Source organism: Tubulanus polymorphus, chromosome 7, assembly GCF_964204645.1.
Source record: "Tubulanus polymorphus chromosome 7, tnTubPoly1.2, whole genome shotgun sequence".
Classification (NCBI taxonomy): Eukaryota; Metazoa; Nemertea; class Palaeonemertea; order Tubulaniformes; family Tubulanidae; genus Tubulanus; species Tubulanus polymorphus.
In genome coordinates this window covers 15,501,986-15,526,990 of record NC_134031.1, presented here as the reverse complement: position 1 = coordinate 15,526,990, position 25,005 = coordinate 15,501,986, and the positions used below count along the sequence as shown (strand labels likewise).

At 40.1% G+C, this 25,005-nt stretch overlaps 1 protein-coding gene across 9 annotated transcripts in view; it reads left to right on the top strand.

Annotated features, from left to right (window-relative positions):
* The window catches only part of LOC141908022 (GTPase-activating Rap/Ran-GAP domain-like protein 3), a 116,390-nt gene that overhangs the window by 65,796 nt on the left and 25,589 nt on the right, over nucleotides 1-25,005 (top strand). The window contains exon 1 of one of the 9 annotated variants that reach the window (XM_074797799.1): nucleotides 7,707-7,740. The exons of 6 other annotated variants lie outside the window; for them this stretch is intronic. In XM_074797799.1, coding sequence (XP_074653900.1) covers nucleotides 7,712-7,740 — 29 coding nt within the window. In that variant the 5' untranslated portion in view covers nucleotides 7,707-7,711. Of the gene's footprint in view, nucleotides 1-7,706; nucleotides 7,741-10,798; nucleotides 11,145-14,627; nucleotides 14,718-25,005 lie in introns of those variants that run through there. 2 more of the 9 variants (XM_074797795.1, XM_074797798.1) reach the window with 2 other exon arrangements.

Genomic DNA, 25,005 nt, shown 5'->3' with positions numbered 1-25,005 from the left:
GACTCTCAATTGTGGTGTCATTAATTTCTGGGATAAGATATTCGGTGCTTTTGTCCGGAACTATTCTTAAATATGGACCCAAGCTCCTTGACTATACAGCTGACTCCACTCGCAACGGAGCATCTTGTGCCCCCGGAATATGTCGTTATGTGCATATATACTCCCATTCATCAATGCATCTGATGTGATGACCAACCGTCGCTCCGACAGCCTCGGAGATCGCTTGCAACGGATTTTACAGTGTAACATCATCCCGGTTCAAGCGGTTATTCCGTTATTTTCGTAGAAAATGGGCGTGAAGATCGCCCATTGATTGTGACGCTTAAGTTTAACGACCTTTGACGTTATCATCCCGACACATCTAATTGATTGATAAATGATATTGTCAACTCAATCAATTAGTTTTCCGCGAAGAAATATATATGTAAAAGATTGCCAAAGGCTTTAAATATAACCATAATTAATCATACAATATACTGAAACCATACTTAACGGTTTATTCAATCATTGACTCTTTCGTTCTAGAGTCCATGATTTAATTGATGGATGTAGTGTGTTGTATGGTTGCCAGCAGGCGGACGTATGACGTCAAAATGACGCTGTCGCGTTGCGTGCGCATTACGCAATCACTGATCGATATCCACCGGGAAAAGGCGATAAAAAAACGACTGAAACGCCGATCTTAGATTTCATTCAAATATTTCATATATACATTCTAAATGTCATATTTAATTCGAAAATGTCATGATTCGTTATCAATCTCCGATTCCATACCGAAATATCAGCTACCTTTCGAAAATATCAGATTCTTTATTCGAACCGTTTCTAACTAAATTTTCACCTTCTATTTCTTTTCATATTATTGTCGACTCGATTTAATCAGGTAAGTCTTGTTTATATTTCTAGATGCATCCTTATAACGTTTGGTAATCATTCCGTGTCAGAATACTTTTAGAATATGCATGAAAAACTGTTAACCATATTGTACGAAAGCGATAAGGGGCCTCGATTTCCGCCATAATTATGTCACGAAAGGTCACGATATGTCGACATATTCACATCGAATTGACGTCATACGTCGACATAACTATGGCGACTTGTTGAGATGACGCTCGACAATTCGAGGCCCCTTATCGCTTCCGTCATATTTTGCCACCCATTTAAGAGACCGGGGTCAGGGAATGTATCATAGTGTCATCTTTATAAGTAAAACCAGCCTATAAAAGGCTTACGTTACGAGGCACAAAATGTCATATCATCGTAGATTACCTTTCCATCGTAAGGACAACACCTATCAATATAGATACAGAGGTATTTAGTAATTTTACGATTTGTTAGAACAAGTCTTGAAACTTCGATATTTGAAGAATCGTTGTTTCACATTTAGTGCGCCTTCGATTGTTTTCATATAGGTCATTTCTTAAATCATCACATGCGTTGGCGGGTAAATGTTTCTTTCTCTAGAAAATGCGCATTTGATTTGATCCGCAAAATCTAATTAAAGCCCACGTTTCGCCGATTGTCCCTTAATTTATTCGCCTTCGGGTTCGATTTTCACGAGACGACGAATTCTGTCGTTTTTGCGAGCGCGCGCGAACAGTCAGACACTTGACTCAGGGCAGATGAGTTTAATGGAAATTGCTGCTCGTCGGTTTCACTAGAAAACGGAGTGTTCACATCAAAGACGAAATGCAAACAATCGTCGTAGATGGCTGTGTCGCGACTCCGCATTTTTGAAAATTGCAACTTGTTACATCGCGCGGTGCAACCCGAGGCTTGTGTTATTCTGGTGCAACGCGCTCGACACGAACATTGCATATACCCCCGGCGGTATATGAGTCTTCATTTGCGCATAATTCTCGTTTAAGTTAATGGAAAATGCCTGCTTAATCTGGCAAAACAAAACAAACTGTGTATAACGGACGTAATTCTAAAACGTCGAAAATGATCAGTGTTGTCGTGGCGGCCCGAAATCACCAGTTGTAAGTTAGAGTAAACTCTGAGATAAAGTTAATTCATTTTCAATAAGTTAATGCAGAATTAAATCGTAACTCGGAACTGTGGAATTGGACCCTGCGGTCGGTTTTATAGGCCGTTACTATCTTTAACCCGATGGCTAACTCAATCGAAAATGAGTTGAGTTAAGCCCCGGGTTAAATGTAATGCCAGTCTATAAAACCGGGCCAGAGTTTTCCATTCGTAAAAACAACAACATAAAACCAACAGCGCGCGTTGAACAACACCTGATGGTTATAATGGAAATCTAAAAATCGCCAACTTAATCATTGAATCCCTAGGGACCCCTTCCACTAACCCTTTTACTACAATCGATGCAAAACACTGTTCCTTCGGTAAAAAGTCAGCGTGACGCGCAAAATTAATGTCATCCTCAAATATCAAAGAAACCACCGATAAGAATAGATCACACGACGACGCAGAGACTGGGTATTTATCAACGGGTGATGAATAATTTCGTTTATTACCGATTTGGAGAAGATTGCTTAAACCATGGCATTTAGGAAACGGATCTGCATGAAATATTCGAAATGGACGCAGATCATTATTATGAACAGTTGTTATTGGATGGTGGCGTGGCGCAACACATCACCGAAGAAATTAATGCCCTAATACGGCGCCGGTATTTTGTTTATGTATGTAACTTGCCCGACATGCGTTCAATTATTCAGCAGAATTCGTACCATCCCGGGACACTACATAGTGAATATCATTGACACGCGGCATCAGACTGATTAGGGTTATAAAGGGCATATTCGTGACGTCTTCAACGTAACGCTAACGAGAAAGTCTTGCTTTTCGGTCAAAAGCGGTCGATACTCAATACTAACGATTTTTCAAAGCTGCTCAAAAAGTTATTCGAGCGAGTTAAGATACCGGGCTCAAAATCATTGAATTGTGGCAACCAAAAACACCTACAATAAGCCTCGTCTAACTCGACAAACTGGGCCCAGCGAAATTGGAACGAATTAAGCAAAAGTGTGAATTGTGTCAGAAAATACGTTTGCAAGTCAGAAAATTGATTTCGTTTTATTCGTCCCGAGTTGGCGACATCGCAAAGCTTACTGTATCACCAGAGGCGTTAATGGGCAAGGAAAACCCTGTTTGCCTAACCGTGGATAGTGGCCATCGTTGCCTAACCACAATTTACAAACCGCGGTTATAACGGGGTGCGCCTGGCCAAGCATATTAGTGACGTCACATTCATTGTTCGTTAACGTCATGTTGGCCGCCACACTGTGACGTTTTCCTTCAGACAACCACTCGGCGCTCGACAAAAAATATTACGACGAAGCGCTGTGACGTCACGCGCATAATGTTTTTATGCGGAAGAAGGCTGGGAGAAATTTCTTGCGCAGCGATAGAGCCGCGCGCGGTGACCATTGCGCGTCGAGAATAATGATCGTCAGGTGGCAGTCAAAACACGAAATAGGGTCTCATTTTAGGTGATTAGCGCACCGATTTTTGGTATTGCAAGCGACGAAGACTCATACATAAACATCGAGCGCTAATATTCTTTGATGTATGACGAATGAATCGCCTCCTATGCATGAATAATGATCGACAAGTTTAGATAGGACAAAAGAATCACCACCAGAGTAATGAATATTCACGGGGACTGATGTACAGTTTGACTAGCGATTAGTGGCCACATCCTAATAATACAAGATGAAGCAAGCACTCGGCGACACTCTTCTTGAAAATTAGTTCGATACCGCTGTGAATTCATCCATACACACACACGCGCACAGATCTCAGTTCATAAATATAGATAAAGTCGTTGCTGTATCTCCGTATTGCGGCGTTGCTTCACGTGCGTTGTTTATCGAATGCCCGAAATCAATTACATTTGTGTAAATGTCGCTAGAGTTAAATCAATGGAGGAAAAGGGAATTACTCTATCTTTACTTGATTGCTTTTGCAGCTGGAAAAACATAAAAGCGAAAAGACACGTCGCGGCATTGCACGCATACGAAGTCCCCGATACATGCGACAGGCGTAGAAAACCTTTTCACAATATATTAAAATCCCTCTTCTCTCAAGATAGTGTTAGAACATTACGCGGTTGACACGAAGAGCCCGATCGAGAAAATCTCTCCCCATTAAGGGCATTCCCCCTTTTTGAGGCTTGGGGATGTCCTTTCAGTTATGTAGGATAAGTGAACATTAAGGCATTATAAAGATCTAGTACATTGATAAATGAATTTGTCATTAATTATTATTATCATTATCGTTATCATTATCGTTATCGTTATCGTTATCCTTCCTTATCCTTGTCACTATCCTTACCATTACCATTACCATTACCCTTATCCTTATCCTTATCCTTATGCTTATCTTTATCATTATCATTATTATTACTATAAAGGGTCCCATAAACCTCAATTTTTCGGCACTCTCCCAATACATGCATTTAGGCCTATTTATTCGTCGATGTCTTTTTCTGCACGCAACCAACATGGCGAACCCCGTGACCACCCGATACAGTAGTTTTGAATGTTTGAATTGCTAAGGTGAAGGAGGATGTATGAATTGCCTATAATCCCGGTCAAGGAGGGCGGATATAGGATCATTTCCGCTCCCAGTGTCAAGTTGTCGGGGGGTATTATCATGTTACATTATTACGATCACTTACGTACAGAATAGGCAATGAAATGATGGAAATGGACCTTTCGTATACGAACAACGCCGTGACGCTCTAAAGCCAGCCAATTCATTGCTTTAGTGTACGGATAAATGTATGATTGATTAAGGTATAGCGAGCTAGTTACACAGGATCGATGGCGCCCAGTAATCAAGTTGAAAACACACCGTAGGCGGTGATAAACGGATTGCGATCTATACCGCGCAAACAGGTCACGTGCGCATCCAGGTGCATCGTCGGATTACGGCCATTTTTACGCCGCTTCGCTTTTTGTCGAGGAAACCACAGGCGCCGATGGGCTTGGGCCCTGGATATTGATAATGTATCTCTGTGTTTTGAGTTGTTATTCTGCAATAAATCAGAGAAAAAAACGTCTTGCTCCAGAAACGTTTAAAAAGATAGTGGCCGCTGGCTCCACACCACGGCGACATCACAAAATACTAACAAACTTCAGGAACTGCCGTATCCCAAGTCCATCGGGGAGTGCTTGAAACAATTCGTTTTACGGGACTTTTTTCTATTCCGATTTGTTTTGTTTTGTTTCACGGTTCTTGGCATCCTCCCTCGGCAGGGATTCGAACCTGACATGTCATCGAGACTCGGATGTGGGTTCTTGGTTTCCCAAGACTAATAACCCTATTGGATATTTATTGAATGCGTACATTATTTAACCACTGGATGGGATAGCAGTGTTACTCTAGCGCTCTATTAGCAGCCAGCAGGACTCGAACCCGCTTAGTGAATGCAAAGGCATCACATCTTTATCCTACTGAGCTTCCGAGGCGGTAGTTCATTTGTTTCTAAAGTTCGAATTCGATACTGTCGAAAAGTATGTAGTAGGAGTGGCATTACTGTTCCAAAATCTCGCCTACAGCTCCATATCAAACAGGCATCTAAAGCAATTAAGATTCCACTCAAAATAATGTCAAAGGACTATTCGTCCTAATAGAGAAACAATACATATGTTAGTTTGTTTTGATTAACGTCGTTCGGATCTTGGTTTCCCGAGACTAATCCTAATCGATCGTTAATTCAACCTCACTACGAAGCAGCAGCCTTTGAAGTAAATCTCACTACGGAGCGTTGCCCGCGCGTGCACTGTTAATAGCCAGCAGGACTCGAACCAGCTTGTCACTCCGTACTGATTGTGAACGCGACATCATCACCCCACTGATTTTGAGATCCATCGGTATGGATTCGTCTTTTATCTGCCGCAGGTTCGACCTCTGCGGATAAAACCAAAATAGCTGAACTCGGTGTCAGAGAGTTTAGCTGTCCTCACAACGACCCGGCTAAGTTGTAAAAATATCGCGTGTTGACGATGGAGACTGTGAAATGGCTATCGACAGATGGATACAAATACGAATTCATCTACTACTTAATCATTTCTGTAATGGTACACAAAGGGAAATATTATATACGTCACCTAAAATATTACAAACGGGGCATCTTCCATCATCTCTATCTAAATGAAGGTTTGAAAATTCCTCTCACAATTTAAGTATAAGACCCGATCTTAGATTCAAATAAACTAGTTACTTGAAAAAGTCATCATAAAATTCAATAGAATGCTTCTCTTACCTAATACCATTTTTGTTGCCTAAGATTAGTGCATATCGAATCAGTATCTATTGAAGAAACGGATCCTTGAATACGATACGATCGAATTTATTCCGACTCCAACCGTTTTCAGAATCAAATGGTCGACCAATGCGCCACCGTGCGGTGAAAGATGTTCGTTGCAGCATCAATCGATGTATGAAATAGTTGATACTCATTCCAGTAGATGGCGATTCAGTCGTCGAGTTGCTTGTCAGGGTGAATAAAGTTATCTCTTATATATGAGAACCAGTTGTTTGACAGTCGTTTCTTCAAGTCGATATACTTTACGAATCTAATTCAAATATGTATCTCTAAGACGCTAGGTAAACAGGTAGTGGTTTTTTTTACATAACTATTTTTTCTATCACGTCAATATTCCCATTCGGTTTCTGGTTTCGTTGCAGAAATATGTGAACAAAAATATACACATTGATAAAATATGAACTTTTATTCTAGGAATCGATCTGTTCGCACATTTACGAAAATGTTTCGTTAGAAATATTATGATTTCGGCCTAGGGTGCATTGGGCCTTATGGCATATGTTTCTGAAGTTTCATTCAACATTTTGTGTTGACACGTCGTACGCATTTTCGATCTGTGGTATATCGTATTGCAATGTTTCAGGCACCGGGGTCGAGTGCAATATTTTGAATTCTAGGAATTCTTGTCAAACAACATTCGACAACAACGGTTCGAATTTCAAATTCAATGTCACCAACAACCGAACGGTCGTAGCCTCAGGGATATCAGCTAAAATCGAGTTCTTCATTCGACAGTTTATGCGTGCTGCGTGTTTTCAATCTTTTATCGAAGTATTTGTACGTTAGCGCGGCGTGCGCATGAAAACGCTATTTGCGGAAACTTTGCATCGTCAAAATAGATAATGATAGAACTCTTCCTCTAGAATCACCTGTCTTCTATACAATATAGTTTTCATGTGGTTTAGATGCGAAATGTTCGCTCTATTTCTTAGTAAATTCTTAAAAGGACTGACAAAACTGATCAAAAAAGCATACTCGCGTATTTGCCAATGAGTACCTGAGTATTTCAGACAAACCGATCGTGTTCACCACCGAAATATCCGATTATTTCAGTATATATGCATATGTATACGCTGCACATGCATTACCGTTCGGAGACGAAGAAATATTGATTTACACTAATCAATATTTGTCAAGCGTTCATCTGGAACGTGTTTTTATTTACGTACCGTATGTTCTAATGTTATTTAAGTATTGCAGTAGTGCGTACTATGTAATACCTACGCAACTTAACGCGTTTAACTTTTAAATAACGATATATATATATATATATATATATATATATATATATATATATATATATATATCAACGCGTGTAGAGCTTAAGGAGTTGAGTGCCATTACGAATGGATAGGTGTTTCTAGAAAACTTTGATATTAAAGTTACTCTCGAGAAAATTCTCTAAGGATGACCTCGAGAATGCTGAAATTCAAAAGGTAGGGGACGAACGTATTTATTGAGTTTTAGAATCTACATCCCGCCAGTTTCAATGGGATATTGTTGTTGTTCTTATCCGGCATACCACAGGCAACGTAGGAGTAGCACTTCTTTCATTGCACTTCGTTATTCAACCCATCGGGCGATTAGGAAATGATATCGTTTCACCGGAAAAACAAAAACAGATCCGAAATGATTCATTTGAATAGAAAGAACGCGTTTGGAATATGTGCAAATGATATCGCGTCCAATTTCGTAAGTTATGACGCACGTAATGTATAAAACAAGCATCCAAAGCCTGACTTTCGATATTTGAAATAAGATTTAGGTGAATTCAGTCCGTTGGAAAATGAAAAATCATTGTACTAACCGAATATCGTATTAGCCATTCGATAATTCCATAAGATACTAACAGACAAGCCATAGAGAAGTTAATTGCACACTGTGTGGTCAGCGCCAACGAAGCATGCGGATCGAGTTCAACTTTAAAAAAGTGGGAACTCATTATGGACCTTAGTACTAGGCATTTTTATTTACTATAGAAATGAAATGAATAGGAAATCGTAAAATACAAGACCGTATTACCGGGAATTTCGTAGTAGCGTGATCGAACTAAGCAAATGAAATATTTCTATAGGAAAATACGATAAGCAGAGGTTTTCGTTGTAAGCCGAAACGTATTAACGAGGCTCGACTGCATCCACTGAGTTTTAATTCATAATACATGATTGATTAACCCTTTCAGTGCTGACTAATCAATACCCTATAGTGCTGGAGACAATTTGAAAATTTTGAAAAATTCGACCCTAGTGTGTTGAATAACGGGAATACGACAATAGTGCGTCTACACCGCGGCGTGGTATATCGTTAGTTACTAATATTCTCGGTCTTCTCGGTGTGTAGATGACTCCGAAAATAAAGGGTTTACGTGTAATTTTGGAATGTTTTATTTCATGCTCGGTTAATCTAGTACTTAATACATCTATTCGAGATCATACATATAAGCCGTATTATATATAGTATATACGTAATACTACTCGCGCCAGATTGAGCTGATATCGTATGTTATTGTGGTATAGTATACCTGTTTTTTTTTCTATTTCTTCATTCACTCAATTAGATTCACTACGCACAAAAGCCTAGAATAGATACACGATCGTTTCTTATAAAAAGAAAAAACTCTATGCAGCGCAAAAACATGTCTGATTCACAAACGTTCTTTGAATTCAAAACTACATTTAAACCGCGTACTAATCAAAGATAAGAAACAAATATTCTATTCGATGATTTTTGGTTTTGTGTAACAGCTTTCAAACGCGATATAACCGCGATTCTTTGCAGAGGAGCGAGATCGATTGGTATCTATACGAACCGATCTAAAACGCAGACCGACTGCCAGTCGCTCTGCGAAACGAGGAAAGTATCCGATCTGAACTTTCAATATTGATACGCTGGGATGGGCGAAGGAAAACACTGTTAGTGCCAATCGTGGTTAGTACTGTATGGTTTAGGCATAAATGGGCGCAGGAAATCGCAGTTAGCTAACTCCATTGTATTCGCGCGGCCTCTTATTTTAAGCTGGTTAGCCTATAAACCAACACGGATAAGCCACTAACCACGGTTAACGGGGTTTTCCGGCCTGCGCCCGCCCCTGGTTAACCCAAGAGCCGAAACACCCTGAAACATATCTAGATCCTCACTGAGCAGTGATATGAATAGAATAGAACAGAATAGAAATCTCATCTCATTTGAATTTACATTCTTGGAAATATTTGCAAAATTTTGTTGGTTATGAAGGAGAAAATGAGACTAGAGTCAACCTATCTATAAGCTCTGTCGCCCAGAAGCACCCGTCCACATTGCATTCATCACAAAACGGACGTAAAGGCTAGAAAAACACAAAAAGAAAATTTTCATTTTACAAAAATCATAATCTATATATAGGTTTTATGTAATGTAAGTCTGATTACGTAGACTCAAATATTCCTTAAATTACTGAAAAATTAATAAATGAAGGGAAAATTCAGGAAACATTTAAATCTCATACAAAAGTGTACAAAACCATTTTGGGCATATCACTGTGTGATTTTTAAGGGCTTTTTATTGCTTTCACGTTTGAAGACGGGCTTCACCGCAGACGGGTATGCGCAGCGGTGATATATCATCAGATTTCATAACCGGAAGTGAAGCGCAAAAATCTGCGCGATGCGACGATGCACGTACACGTGGTTGTTTCCAATTCTGTCAGACCAGTGCGCGCGACATCCGACGTGTCCTCGGCAGGCCTGAGCGCGCGGTATGCAATTTCATGGATATTATCGTTTGCACAAAGGAACGAATACGTCACGAAGATGGATCATCATCGTCGGTTTCGTGTAGAATAGATTTATACGTCATGTCAGTTACAATGTATTATACAATGTATTTTGCATAGAATAATTTGCGCATATATATTTAAATCACGGAGATGTACATGTAGTTTAAGGCGTTCTAACTGTCACCGATCCCTCGACCATTGGGGGAAATATCTCCGGTTTGTCGCAATAGTTTTAATCGATTTTCTTTAGTTTGCGTCGCCGACTTATGATATCGTTGATAGCGGACTGTCGCGGAGTCTATGCACGACACGCGAGTCGCCGTGTCGTTACCACCGCGCGTGTCTTGAAAAAACCGGATAGACAGCCCCCCGCATCGACGCTACTAGCTTACAACAAGAAAATCTCCTCACCAACCAGCGACTGATTCGCAGCTCGTAAAGGAGTGCCTGTCATTGAATTTCGGTTCGTTCACGTAATGCCGGTGTGCACAGTTCATTTTTTCCAGTCAACGCTAGTTCAAATAAACGTTGAATAATAGGTAAACACGACGATCTGGGTTTCATAAGTGTTCCGTCGAAAATGCGTTGACTTACATTCACTCGCATATGGTGTTAAAGCCAGGCATTCGTCGACGATTTTTTTTTATAGATTTTCTCTTCTATACACAACCGACTGCAATATAGGGTGAATTCACATCGAGTCAGAATTTTGCGCGAGACATTCGTCGCTACGGCACAATACATCGAGAACTCGGCATCAGGCACCAGCGCATTAATTAGACACCGTCGAGCGGGCGTTATACGCGATAGATCGACGGCTCTGAGCACGAACTGTTGAAAAAAAATCGCGCCGCGGAAAATGCACCATCTCAGTAGTTCGGATTTACGTCAGTGCGTCGTGGCGGACAACGAGGACTTTTTTAACATACACGACAATTTACAACCGAGATTCCGTTCGAAATCGGTTTCGACGCCACGCCGCGTGACCTCGGCTACGGCGGGAAGTCGGAGTCCACCGTTTATCGGCGGCCAGACTAGCCCCCTGTGCGAACTTTGCGGCCGGCGACGTGCTTCAAGTTGTGGCAGGTAGGCCTTGTTTTTCTAAACGTTCTTCTTTTCATCTTGGTGGTCGAGATGCAGTCACAATAAATGATTATTACAGATTCTATTCATTTTTTAATCCCCGCCGGTACAATTTTTCCTAGAATCGCGCCGGATGATCGAATACTGCAGCCGAGCACCTGCTTTTGGAGTCAGTCACGAAGATCGTGCGTGCATCGATGGATTCATTTCTTTTCTAATAGCTGCTGACTATCCGCCAGAAGCTCTGAATGCCATCTTTTGAGCGCGTTTAACGTAGGAAGGGTGTTATGAATATCTGCTGCCAATCGTTTGCGTAAAATCGTATGATTTAGGGAAAAAAACAATGCAACCATATATACCTATATACTCGTTGATTAAATTGTTCACGCATTATGTCATTTGCGGGGTGTGGATTTACTCATCTATTGAATAGACATTGGAGTAATCATTTGAAATGATTATCCCAAGAATAGACGGACAAAGCTATGTATTATACGTTACATTATTATTACATTCGACGAATTAAAATAAGAGTTAAGCCTATAAGATTCTGCATTGATTACATCGATTTTAACCTCGGGCACCAGGTGGTGAACCCCGTTAAATATTATCACATATTTACATATATAGGCGTATGAAATAGTTGAACGAATTAAAACTACTAGTTTGATATCAAAACACGAGACAATGCCCTACATCAACGCCAAACATATCGAAATACTGCATCGAAAAAGTGAAAATTAAAAGAGACGGTTATCTTTTTCGGAGAAGGAAAACATACCACTCTGGCAGGTGGGAGAGCAAATATTAGCTTTTTGAACGCTTTTCGAAATGCGTTTTTTTTACTCTTTTTTTTATTGTAAAGGCCGTAACGCTCACATTCGACGAACCCTGATCAGGCAAAGTGTTGATAAGAAAAACTACGGAGGTAAACGTGCTTATCTCCCCGAGTTCTCGTGATAAACTATTATACAAGGTCAACGTCCATTTTTATTGAAGTCTGTTGCGCCAATCGTCGGTCCAAAATGTCGTTTAATAGTCTATGGTTTAATCGACATTAAAAAAGCCTGTCATCGACATGAAATATAGATTTAAATCTGTAATTTAGATGTCATTGTTTCAACTATTTCCATGTTCAACTAGTTTACAGTATTAACATAATACGCATGCTTTGAAATAAGGGTTGCAATACCTAGTTAGGCCTAATTGGTATTCTTTTTTACGAGTCATCTCGATAAATAAGTCAGCCTACAATAAATAAGGCTTTTAACACATTGACATTTACAACCACAGCAAACATGTGACATACCGGTACAACTAATTCCAATTGGATTAGATTGAATTAAGAATTGCGGAGTTTCATTGCGGCTGATATGAATCCGCAAACACTGGTTACGACACGGCCATTGCTTAGTAGAATTAGCGACATTAGACAAAAGATAGATGTCTAGTCCCAGGATATCATCGATCTTAGAAAAAAAGGTCATAACGTAGATCAACGTATTTGAGACAAGTGCACAAGTATATAGATTACATGGACATGCATAACGTATTCTTGATTTACATTTATGCTTGTTATCGGCATAGTTTGCATATTATTATTATTGGTACTGGTCCCATTTCAGCATTGATCTAGAGACGACAAGTTAAAGATCAATGGCACATCAAACGGGTAATGAACACGATCGGCTGCCATACAAGTCTCGGCAATAATAGATTTGTAATTTTTGCCATCGTTTGAAATGGAAATTGGATTATGTCTTCCAAATGCCTACGCGAACGCCGTTGTACCGTTTGTAGGCGTTGCTTGTTGTTACGATCGGTAAATTATAATTAAGATAAGGCCTTTCATCAAACACTGTTTAATTATACTAACCCGTGGAATTAATAATTAAACAATGCACTTATAGGGCTTCTGCTTTTACGGAAGTAAGCGCTTTCCAAACTTGATAACATATTCGATTCTATTGAAGGATTAATTCGTATACATTATACATGAAAGTTTCTCAAAAATAGATAACTGGCAAATATTGGTTGACTTTGAAATACGACCAGACGGAACAACTTGGTCGTCTTTGGATCAAGTTACTGGTTCAATGACACGCGAACTAGATTGCCAACCCGATAGTCGTTCGCCAGAAGCTACACGTTTTTGTTTGCGGTTTCGTTTGACAAAAAAGATGAAACCTTTCGTAGTTGTTGATTACCTTCTATTCCTCGTCGTGATACAGACGCTATTATACCTAGACAAGCCAGTCGCGGAGAAATGGATTGCGGGGCTCCAAACTGCGCGTTGAAGAGATATTACCGGTGCATTAGCTATTTTTGTATATTTGGGATTGCCACTCAAACTACGCTTCTCAGATATACCACCTGTCAAAATATCAGTTAGCCTTTGCAGAATATCCTGACTCGTATTATCTTGAAGCCTGGGGTTAACTCAATCCATGTTCAAACGATTTAACCCTAGGGTTAAGGATAAGAATGTAGGTCAAAATCCCCCGGTAACAAAAACCGGTAAAAATCCCCCCAGGTAAAAATCCTCCCAAGTTCAGTTTTCTATCAAACTTAAGTATAAATACCTAAATGAAATAGATGATACTTTTTACAATAATATTTAGGGTGCACAGATATTTTACTATTACTTTTAAACGAGATTTCTTCATAAAAATTTTCGAAACTACGATAATACCATCATTCATGCATGTTGCTTGCTAGAAGTTACAAAATAATGTCACTTTCAAGGCTTTATGCACGTAGCTTGGTAAAACGCACAGATTATCTAAAGGGAATATTATGAAAAGCACCACGGAAAATGTGAAACTTCTGAAAACTTATTAAGTTTTTCAAGATAAGAATATTGAAGTACATTTATTTTATTATATTTTGCTGTGAAATCAAATTTGGGGGGATTTTTACTGGGGGCGGGGATATTTACCGGGGGGATTTTTACCTGTTGGGTAATACCTGCCTATAAAACTGGGCTTATCGCTATGGTGGTGGCATACATTCCTGGAAGAATTCATCCGCCGCTCCATTTAAGTGATAATTGGACATGTTCGTTCAAATATACATTTCTATCATTGAGCCTGAGGTGTGAATTACTATCTTTTGTATCGCTTGAATCATCGATACCTATTGGCGAGAGGAGGTCGTGTCGTCGAAGTTGACCACTACGTCCGTATAACACCTAACGCAATATAGGTGTGCCTCTAAACGGAAGCTTGCCTTACAATATAGTTCAGAGCTCGATTTCTTCACTCGGCGCTGATTTCGAAAAAGTGTTTTGTATAGGGTGTTTCTCTCGCAGTTGGCTTATAGCTAGGTTGTTCATTGCTCGTCGAGAAAAAAGGATTTTCGAGAATATCAGGGATTTTGATAATCCCGCGCGTTACGCTCCGTCAAAGCGAAAGTCACTTTGTTTCGACGTATCCGCCTTGCTATCATGCAAAATAGCCTGCTTTCAAGACAGGCCGCGATAGATCAGCGGCTTAGACACCCGAGGACGTGCATGTGCTGGGGAACCATCGTTAAAGCTAAGAACAGACGCAAGTTTCCACCTAAGTTAACCTCAAGGTTAGTAGTAAAAGGATCTTGAAGATTCCCTGACCTTAATTTCGACTATGTCTTTTGACTTGGATAAATCCTTTTTTAAGCGGATGGAAACATTTTATCTGGTGTAGTTCCGATGGAATTTGAGCAGTCAAAATTTGCTCTTGGAATTAAATTGCAGCGTTCTAAAATATGAGCACAATTATACACGATTTTAGATTCCATGTGTATATGAATTTAACTTTATTCGATACGTAAAGAGCCATAAAAAAGCAGTTTGTATCTGTAGCTAATTAAAGACGACATTTTGCTAAAAGCTTCGCTTAATTACCGAAAATGGACGTAATATGAGTGTATAACAAGCTTGTATATCACTGTCTCCTTCTATCAGCATCTAACCCGTTTAATCGGCCGATACGAATGTTTTCTCGAGATATATCAGCAGCTCCTATATTGGACGATGGCAGGCTTATCAATTGGTTTCAAATTGGTTTTTGTTTGTAAGAGGAATGATTTAGAGGTCCCTCGCCACCGGATCTTCTACCGGAACTGCGGGGACGGTATAACTGAGAATTCGAAATGTCGTTCGCTCGCTTCAAACATTATTTACATTGGAACCGAGGACTGAAAAATCATTTATTGCGATGAATACTTCAATGGTTATGATAGAATAAGGGAAATTAAAACTATTCCAGATCAAGCTGGCCGCGTTTTGTTGAAAATTTAGTTGAATTGAAGTGACCGTTAACCAGTCTAGCCCTACTATTGATTACGTAGTGCACATCCACGTATTGGTAACGTAGTGCACGTGTATTCATTATTAAACAGAACTCGAATTCATCAAAATAGAAAATATGAAAATCCAGAAATTTTAATCTACTGAGAATAAACACTACACTTTATTTGCTATATTGAAACGCAAATATTGATGACGTGGTGTACATCGACTCATATACCCAATGCAAAGTTAGCAATATGTATATATGAAAATATTTTTGCAGCGGTTTCAGAAAATGCCATTTTCGGTTGCGGTAGAGATTGCGACGTAAGAATCGTAAATCATTAACGTCGGCTACGATAGCATTTTTCTACCCACGGGTTTATGCGTCCACTATACGCTCGAAACCCGGGTTCGATGCAGAATTTTCCGCAAAACCCGGTTTTAGAAACCCATCTTCAAAAGAAGGGCACACTCCGCATTGAACCCGCGTTCGCGTAAAACTCATGTTTGCTAGTGGAGACAGCGAACCCGTGTTCGGGCGCCACAATTGACCTTGAACTTGCACTACAGATGTTGAGGGTTACTACCGAAACTGCGTTAAGCGTAGACGCTATTCACCGCCAACACGGGTTTTCGTTGAACCCGGCTACAACGCGCTAGTGTAGACGTGGTCCCGGGGAAGGGGGGAATGGTAGGGTGTATAACGACACGGAAAGCGCAAAAATAATGGTCAAATCACGAAGCGCTTCATTCGTGCAGACAACGATCGGCAGATTTCAATAACGCCGTTTGTCGTTTAAGAAAATAGATCTGCCGAACCCGGTCCGTCGTATGGTAAGGCTAATCCTAATCCGGATTTCACCCACGCTAGTGATTTGTTTTTAAAGCGCATCATGCAAAACAAACAAATCGACCTTTGCGCTAAAAAATGATGGTACGTTTTTTTACGCGCGGCTTACTATACTATATCTAGCTTTCATGTAAGATTAATATCCACGCTCACTGAAAACGACGCCTACGAAAGAACCAGATCATTTTCACATATACGCTATGTTATAACTTTATATTATAACTACATGGCATTGAACCCTTGAAGAGTCAACATGGACCTGTTTTTACTATGAATTCTTAATGCGAGCATTGACATCTTCGTGAACCCCGGCTCATTTTATTCCACATCGAAGGTCAAAGTCGACACAAATTACACAACATTAATTTGCCTCATTTCGCGTCTATAATCACCGATTTTTGTACATGCTGGATGTGGTGTATAATAGGACTCGCTGTTCTGCTCTATCGACACGACGCCAGTGTTCAGCAGTCCCGCCTGTAGAGACGGGGACGTCGCGCAGCTATCACGCAACATCCCAATCAAGACCATAGACGGCTCGAGAACAAATTTCCCCCCGATTAGATCCACAGAGTGCATCATACATTCTCTTCTATTTCTTCCAGGCTTTACCTTGCACAACACTTGTGTCAGGGCGGATTTAAGGACAGAGCAAGGGGCGCGCCCCCTCAAAAATTTCATATTTATTGGAGTACATTTTTTTCTTAAACTAAACCATCCGTATTGGGTATTTCAAAAATATGGTGAGGGTCCAGAGTTTGTCGGTCTGTGCGGGACTCGAACCTAAATCCATAGATACCGTTACCTCGAAGCGTTTGGTTACTTCACTGGCCCGCTTTCCAGACAAAGTGGATTTTGAGGCTTCCGCCCCCATACGTGACATTTTACAGAGTTTTTGTTCAAACCAACGTCGAAATGTCGCGGGTGCACGTAAGGTTTCGGATTCAGTGTATCATCCCCGCAGTACGAAGGTGAATCTCTGTGAATGTCTGTTTCGAATTTATGATGTAGAACGCTTTTGAAAATATTCCAAAACGCGCTGGAGTGTATGCGGTTTGAATTAACGGTCGCTTTTTCAAACGGCCGTTTAGGGAAATCTAGAGGCAGAAACTGCATCCGATTCACGCGTGAATCCTCCTTTAGCCTTGAAGTCTCGATCATTCGCCTCTTTACGAATAACAACACGTTCTCCGTCGACGATCTGTCGGAATCACGGCCTTTCTTGATGATGAGAGACAGGACTACACTTTCAATAGGCGACGAGTACTAACGTGATATCCGCCTTATCAAACTAAAACCCTTATGAGTAGTAGCAACATCCTGCAATCGTGCAAGTTAGTATCCGCTACTGACTAGGAGCGTGCCCAGGCAGAGTATTCGGGTGGTTGAAAACTGGACCTCTTAGCAATCATTGTTTTGATATATGTAGTGTCACAGGTGTGTATTACGAGAATAAGCAACGGAGTTCATCAAACGAAGTCTGCGCACTGAGCCTCGGAGGTGACATGGCGAAAATTATTTTTTTCGAACGAAATTATTTTTTCAATAAGTGATTATTCGTATATGTATCTTATATGTACATACAATATCATCAGTTATCACTTATGATAAGTGATATGATAAAAGTGATAAGATTACGAGAGAGAACCATGGTGCAAAATCTAAAATGTTCTATAACATTCAGGAGCCCAGTTCCACTTAGAGTTCACTCCGAGTTAGAATTAGTTCATTTGCGATTTTAGTATAGTATATATTTATTACTCATCACAGTTGTACAAACTGGCTTGATGGGAAACATAGTTTTACTATAGTTTTACAGATGACAGTCTACTGACGACTGCGGAATAGGAGTATGACAAAAGGTTATGTTTTAAATTAAACATCATACAGAGATTTTCTGGTATATTCTGGCCGATATTTCAATGTCAAATCTGAACTCGGAAGTGTGGAACTGGCTCCTGTATACGGTAAACCGGCAAATCGGCAAACCGGCAAACCGGCAAATTGATAATGTGCGTATTTTGTAGGCTAACTTCTACGTTTTCACATTCGAAATTAATGATGACGCCCGTTTATTAATGCTTGATTATCAATATTATTCTACACTCAAACCGGTCGTCAATTGAGCGCCGTATCGTCGCATATCGAATGACTCGTTACATCACATACGGCAAAATGCCGATTCCGGGAAAACGAAATCCCATTCAAACTGTAACGCGCACCCGCTACGAATATCAAAACACAGTCGACAACGAATTGTTGTATCGAGTCGTAGCAACGTGATAGCATAATATCCCGAGGATTCTGCAAGCGGTGCCGCTGCGTCAACCATGCAGTCGTCGAAAAAAAAACTGGCCGTTCCGAGTATAGGTTTCGAAAATGAAAGCGGGTTAGAGCTTTTCGTGAAGTGAAGTGATACCGTTATTCGTAATTGCTTCGCAGTTAAGTTCTCCCCATTTTCAGAACGCCGAGAGAAACTGTCAAAATCGCGAGTTAGTTCTGTTTATCTGCTAGTTTTCTTCTCTATGTTAAGTTCGATGATTTCGCTGAAATTGACGTGCCTCGCGTATCCGCATAGCTAATCGCTATATCATCAGGTACGTTTTATCCTCGCGAATCCCTGGCACGATTAGCTTTCGTTAAAGTGTGACAGCCCGCTGAAGACTGCCGTGAACAAAGCTAGTGTATTCAGCATCATCGGTCGCTAATTCGTTCGCATTTTTCTAAGAAGCTCGAATTGCGTTTGAAAAAAAGTCCACAGTGGCACTAATTGGAAACGAGCTTATTCTCCTCGTTAACCAGGGTAGACTGATTCCGACTTACTTAGACGACACAAACCAATCGCGTTGATTACAATTTTAGCAAAACTAAATGCTATTTTGAGTTAGTTGACAAAGCAATAATTCATCAGTTCATTGTTATTTACGACTCTATGAGCGAAGTCTTGTCTGACACGTATTGGCGTTAACTAACAGTTTTGTAAAACATTAGTCTCATGCGAGGATTGTATAAATGTATAACATCTTTGATTAATGTAAGAGAGACTGTCTGTGTTTGGATTTCTAACTAAAGGACATTCACCAACCAGACAGTATTCTACAAGTCGAAATAAATGCGTGAATCTTATGAATGAAAGCTTGGCGAGTTGCTATACCTAGAGTTCTGATCGGGCATATATGAAAAGCTAGTGTTTTTAGATTCAAGCACAGTAGTTTCGTTGGTTAATGTTATATGCTGCAAGGGACATCCTATATACGCGGTCAGCCCCCGGTCGAGGCCACGAACCCGAGTACAGAACGGAAATGAGAAATACCCCTGAAGATTTCACAAATAATCGTGGTTATGAATCGTCTTATCCGCTCTACTTATTACTCCACCAACAATGACAACAACAAGTCGACTGAAGGGCGTGAACCCGGCTCGTGCGAGGTTAAGATTTTACTATACACGCAACCCGCCGTGGATCGATAAAAATGCAAATTAATATTTCTCTTCGAGATGATTTTAAGAATACTCTATCTAGATATGCGTCACAGCGATGGTTACTGAAGCCGCGTCGCTACGATAGATATTCTATTTCGACGATTCGACTCGTTTAAATGGAAGCGGCTTCTGGTATTTTCAATTGTCTTTTCAATTTCGGGTGTAACGTTGAAACAAAAACTGATTGAAAAAACTTGTCGTGGTGATGTTATATTTTACTTTTTTCTAGCATGGCCTAAATCAGCCACCATTAGTTCATCATATTGACACTTGCTGATAGATATTTGCTGGTTGGATCTAATCTAATTTTGTCTACCCTTTCAATATCCTCCAACTTAATTAAACTAGGTGCACCCGCGCGGTATTATTAGCTCAGTTGCAGTTTATTTGACAAACTAAAGGTCTACAATGATAGACAATATGAGTGAAAAATACAATATACATAATAACATAGCAGCGTTACACGAATATTTGTAAGACGTCTAGGTGTGCTCTTCGTTGCGGCTTCGCTAATCGATGAAGCGACGCGACGATGCCTGAACAAATAACAATAAATCCCGGTTTTCGATTACCAATTCCAGACTCCGCGCAGGAAAGATTCTCTCTCTCTTCGGTGGGACGGCGATATTGCGCGGGTTTTTTCATGGACGAAATATCAATATCATGTTCTCATATTGTGGAAGAATCTAATTACTAGGTTTCTATGATCACCTTTTGTTGTTTAACTGGTGTGCTTGTGTTGCCTAGTTGCGCCATGCGAATCGATCCGCCATACCAGGCGACAAAACAGTCGACGCCATCCTTTTTGTCAAAGTGACTATAGATTCGTTTTTATATTTCATGACACGAACGAATAGATCGGTCATGAAGTGCGATAGGGCGAATTCGTTCAATCATAGAACCAGACCGTATATGGTGACCACAGATATACCTATATGAAACCGAACATAATACGAGAAATCAATTCGTCATCGAGATTCAGTGAACAGATGTCGCGTGCGTTATAGAGTTAATTGCTGACGATGTTATTATTGAGTATGGCTGAAATGTTGATACCTGTTGATCGTATTCATATTCATAATTGCAATTTGTGGGAGAATGTAAGCATTATAAGCGATGCACAGTTAATGATGTATCCATTATGCCAGTTGCTCCTTCGAGATCGACGCCAATCTTGCCCGATTAAGAAACTTAGATAAACCGACATACGCGCCCCCTGTTGTCGTCAAATAAGATATGGAGGCTATGCTCATTTTTAAAGGGTATCATGTACAATTCCCGCATCCGTCTGTCAGCTGTCTTTGTGTGAAATTAAAGACAAATAAAATCTGTCGCCAGACGATAACCTTTTATTGAACTCGAATTCGCTCAAAATCGATCGGATCTGTAATAACAGTCGTGTTGTTGTTGCGCTTTATTTCTGTCTGACGAGCCATTCCAAACCGGGGCAATAAAACCATCAGATCAGCCACCGTCTGGAACAAAACAATAGTGTGGGAAAAGGGCACTTTAACGGGGAAGCCGTACCACCTGTCGCCGCCGTATACACGAACAGAAAAACCCATTTCGTGTCGATGTCGCAATGAATTCTTCTGCCGATGCGAAGAGAGTCGTTGTCGTATAAACAGAGTATTTTCTTTCATTGCCCGCCCGAAACATCGATGCGCGCACGTCGTGATGTCGTTAAAACAACCTGTTCCGAATATCGCGTATTACCGGTATATATCGTGGAACACTGACAACTTCACCAATGAGACAGACGTGTTGTTCGTCTGCTCGCATTGATTTTTATTCGTTAATCGAAATGACGATGTTGTTTCTATTTTTGCTGATTACCGAGAAAAACGGATAAAAGTATATATATACGTTAGGTGATAAATCTCCATTTCTCAGGTAGAGCCTCCCTCTCCCTCTCCCTCTCCCTCTCCCTCTCCCTCTCCCTCTCCCTCTCCCTCTCCCTCTCCCTCTCCCTCTCCCTCTCCCTCTCCCTCTCCCTCTCCCTCTCCCTCTCCCTCTCCCTCTCCCTCTCTCCCACCCTCCCTCTCTTTTCTCTACGTATTGCATTCATCACTAAGCGGTGTATGTGTAGTGCTACTGCATCAGTGTTCCATGAATATGTATCCACACATACTCTGCGCTGATAAAAATTCATCAAATTCATTCTTGATCGCCAGATCCATATTAAATACAAGAAGCATGTGGTGTCTGAATTCTGAATAAAGGCCTATCTTTTTACTAAAGCGTATTGATTATTCTCAAGTTTCCAGTGATGTTAAGATATCAAATTCGCATTTGATTGCCACATAAATCGCCTAGCACTACGATGTCTATCACGACTGTTTTGAAATGCGCAGAATAATCCGTCGATATATTTTTTGATGATCAAAAATTAGTCTTTTCTTAAGATTCTAATTAATTCACGGAAACCCGTTATGAACCGAAATCGAATCTGATTAAGCGGCAGTTGCGTCGTATTATTAAGGTTTCTTTAGACAAACACAAACAGCGCCGATTGTGAATATTACCTCTAACTGAATTTCGAACAAAAAATATTCTTCATCTCATGAAACATTGTCAACAGCTTATAGACACACGTTGTTTTTTTTTAGATAATCATCATCCATTTCTAGATTACAGAGAATTGACGATATAACAAGAGAACCTCGAAAGTTTATTGATGCCTTGAAAAATATCATATACACGTGTATATACATCTATAAATATATATTGCTTAATATTGTCGACAATGAATAACATGATGTAGATAATATAGTATGTATCGACGATAGATAAAGTTATTTTGACTTTGAATATATTGAAAATTAAACTGATTTTACTGCTTACCAGACGATGGATTGCGTATCATACATCGTCTCACACAATACCCGAAATACCTAAAATTTCATCATCAAAATTATATGAAAATTCATCGAATCGATATTAAGAGGCATGAAACCAGATTCGAGATGGACGCCAATCACCCACGATTGTAATTGTTATTTTCTAACGCCAATATCGATGACGTAGTGTACATCGATTCTAGCGTATAGCTCCGTATAAGTGGGAATAAGTCGAAATAATAAAACTGACACATTCGTGAATGATATCAGCAGTAATTCGACTACAGCTGCTAGAAATAATACGTATACGAGTGTTAATCGTGTTAATAGTATTCATTCAGCTTTCCCGCTGAATTGCGCACATGCGATGTAGTTCCCATTGAATCGATTTGTGTTTTTTTTTCTTTCTAATTTCGATGACGTCACAAAAAAACAATCGTGTTTCAATTAATTGGAACGGCGCTCACTTTGCGAACAGAGATTAATTCATTGTGTTAATGTTGTGAGTGTTGAATTAAGCACCCGCCGCGCGCTGTGGAGTCGATTTATCGGTTTCCGAGACTAGATTTTCAAGTTGACATCGAGATGCTGTAGAATTTAAGTGGTTTAATACGAATCGCTTTAGAGTCCGACGTTATATTGGAATAGGCTTCTAGTCAGTGTAACAAATACAAAAATATACGCAGCACCATAAACCGGGATGGCGTCGAAAAAGATCCATTCGGAAAGATATTCATTCAAATTTCATATCGTATCATATAAATATCACATCATTATTTACCATTAAAGAATCTTCAAAAGATGACATGAGGATTCTGATCGTGTCCATTTCGACTCCTATTGCACATTTTGCTTGGTTTCATAGATAAAACGGTAGTTTCCATTGATAAGGATGGTTTCGAAAATCGTTATGCGTACGTACAGGGGGTATGGGCGGTTAATAAGTACTGTTGCGTACAAGGTAGGGAGGGGGTTAAAAATCAGCTATTTGTGCCTAATTGAACGACCCCTATACAATGGAACCTCGTTACAGCGAACTTCACGGGACCAGAAAATGTATTCGTTATGACCGATAGTTCGTTATAACCAGCATGAAATTATTCAAATTTTCTTGGGACGAAATTCTATATTTTTGTAATATCCGGTGAATCGTTGAAGGGAGCGAGGGAGGGAGTTAAAAGGTAATATTGATTTTATTTGAAATGAATACCCCCATTTCAAAGCATTAACTGAGCTTGAGTGTGTTGAACGTATACACACCCCCTGATATTGATCATCAGTCACGAGGCCGTTGCGGAGATTCGGTCTCGATTTAAGGAAAAAACAAAACATCAATCATCACGCGCTGACGTATTTGAGAGTGGCGGAAAAAAGACAGCGAGATGGACGAGAAGTAAATAGGATTAGAATGGAGATAGAAAATCTTAAACGAACTATACAGGGAGCGAAGTCATTAGCGCCGATGAATTTATTTCTAGATAATAATTAATGCTCTGGCAGAAATGACTCAGACTTCACATATATACATATATACTTTGATGAGATAGAGCTGAATCTACTGTGCGTAGGTAAATAAGGTAGTTCGCGGATATCCTTTCATCATCGATGTCCTGATGGCTTTTTGATACTAATCAATCCTCGCGATGCTGAAGACTGTTTAGTAGCTCGTTAGACTACAGGCTGGAGGAATTCCCAATCGCCACCGGCGCCGCGTGTTTCTTTTCGTTCGATATAACATACACTCTCGGTGCTAATCAAGTCGTCCATCCAGACAAACAAACGTTTCACGCATGAATAACGGATAAAAAAACTCGAATTAACGACGAATAACCATTTGATTAACGATTCTAGATATCGTATCTTTGTAATATGACAGAATCCTATAAATTCTATTGGTAAATGCGGTTCATTAGGACGTATTGAACGTTGCTGGTCAATTCGAGTGACTAAAACATAGAACTATATCTAAAATACATCTGGGGAATAATATCTATTAATTATTTTGGGTTTAGTAGGTAAAACAATAAAAGCAATCAGTATATACCCGATGTACCGAAAGCTCTTCGCCGAGCATCTTTGACCCGATCCAATTTGGTCGGTGTCAGGCCCGAACTGTTCATAATGGTGACAAATGGGTCAAATTTGGCCCGACCAAAAACGTCGGGCCAGCCCGTTGCCCAATTTGTCAAATTATTGCGCGTGAATGCTGCCTGGTTCTGGAAGTGACTCGCCTCACTTTCCACAATCGGTATTTTTTTTCTGTCTTCAATTCCTCGCATGAATTATTGCACTGACTATATATTATGTAATAACTATTATGTCCTAACAAATAAAAACCCACAGTTAGATCTGTAAAAACAGTTTATTTTCCTTACAGTTTCTCGAGGCTTCAACTAAGCCTCATCATCAGAGGAACAA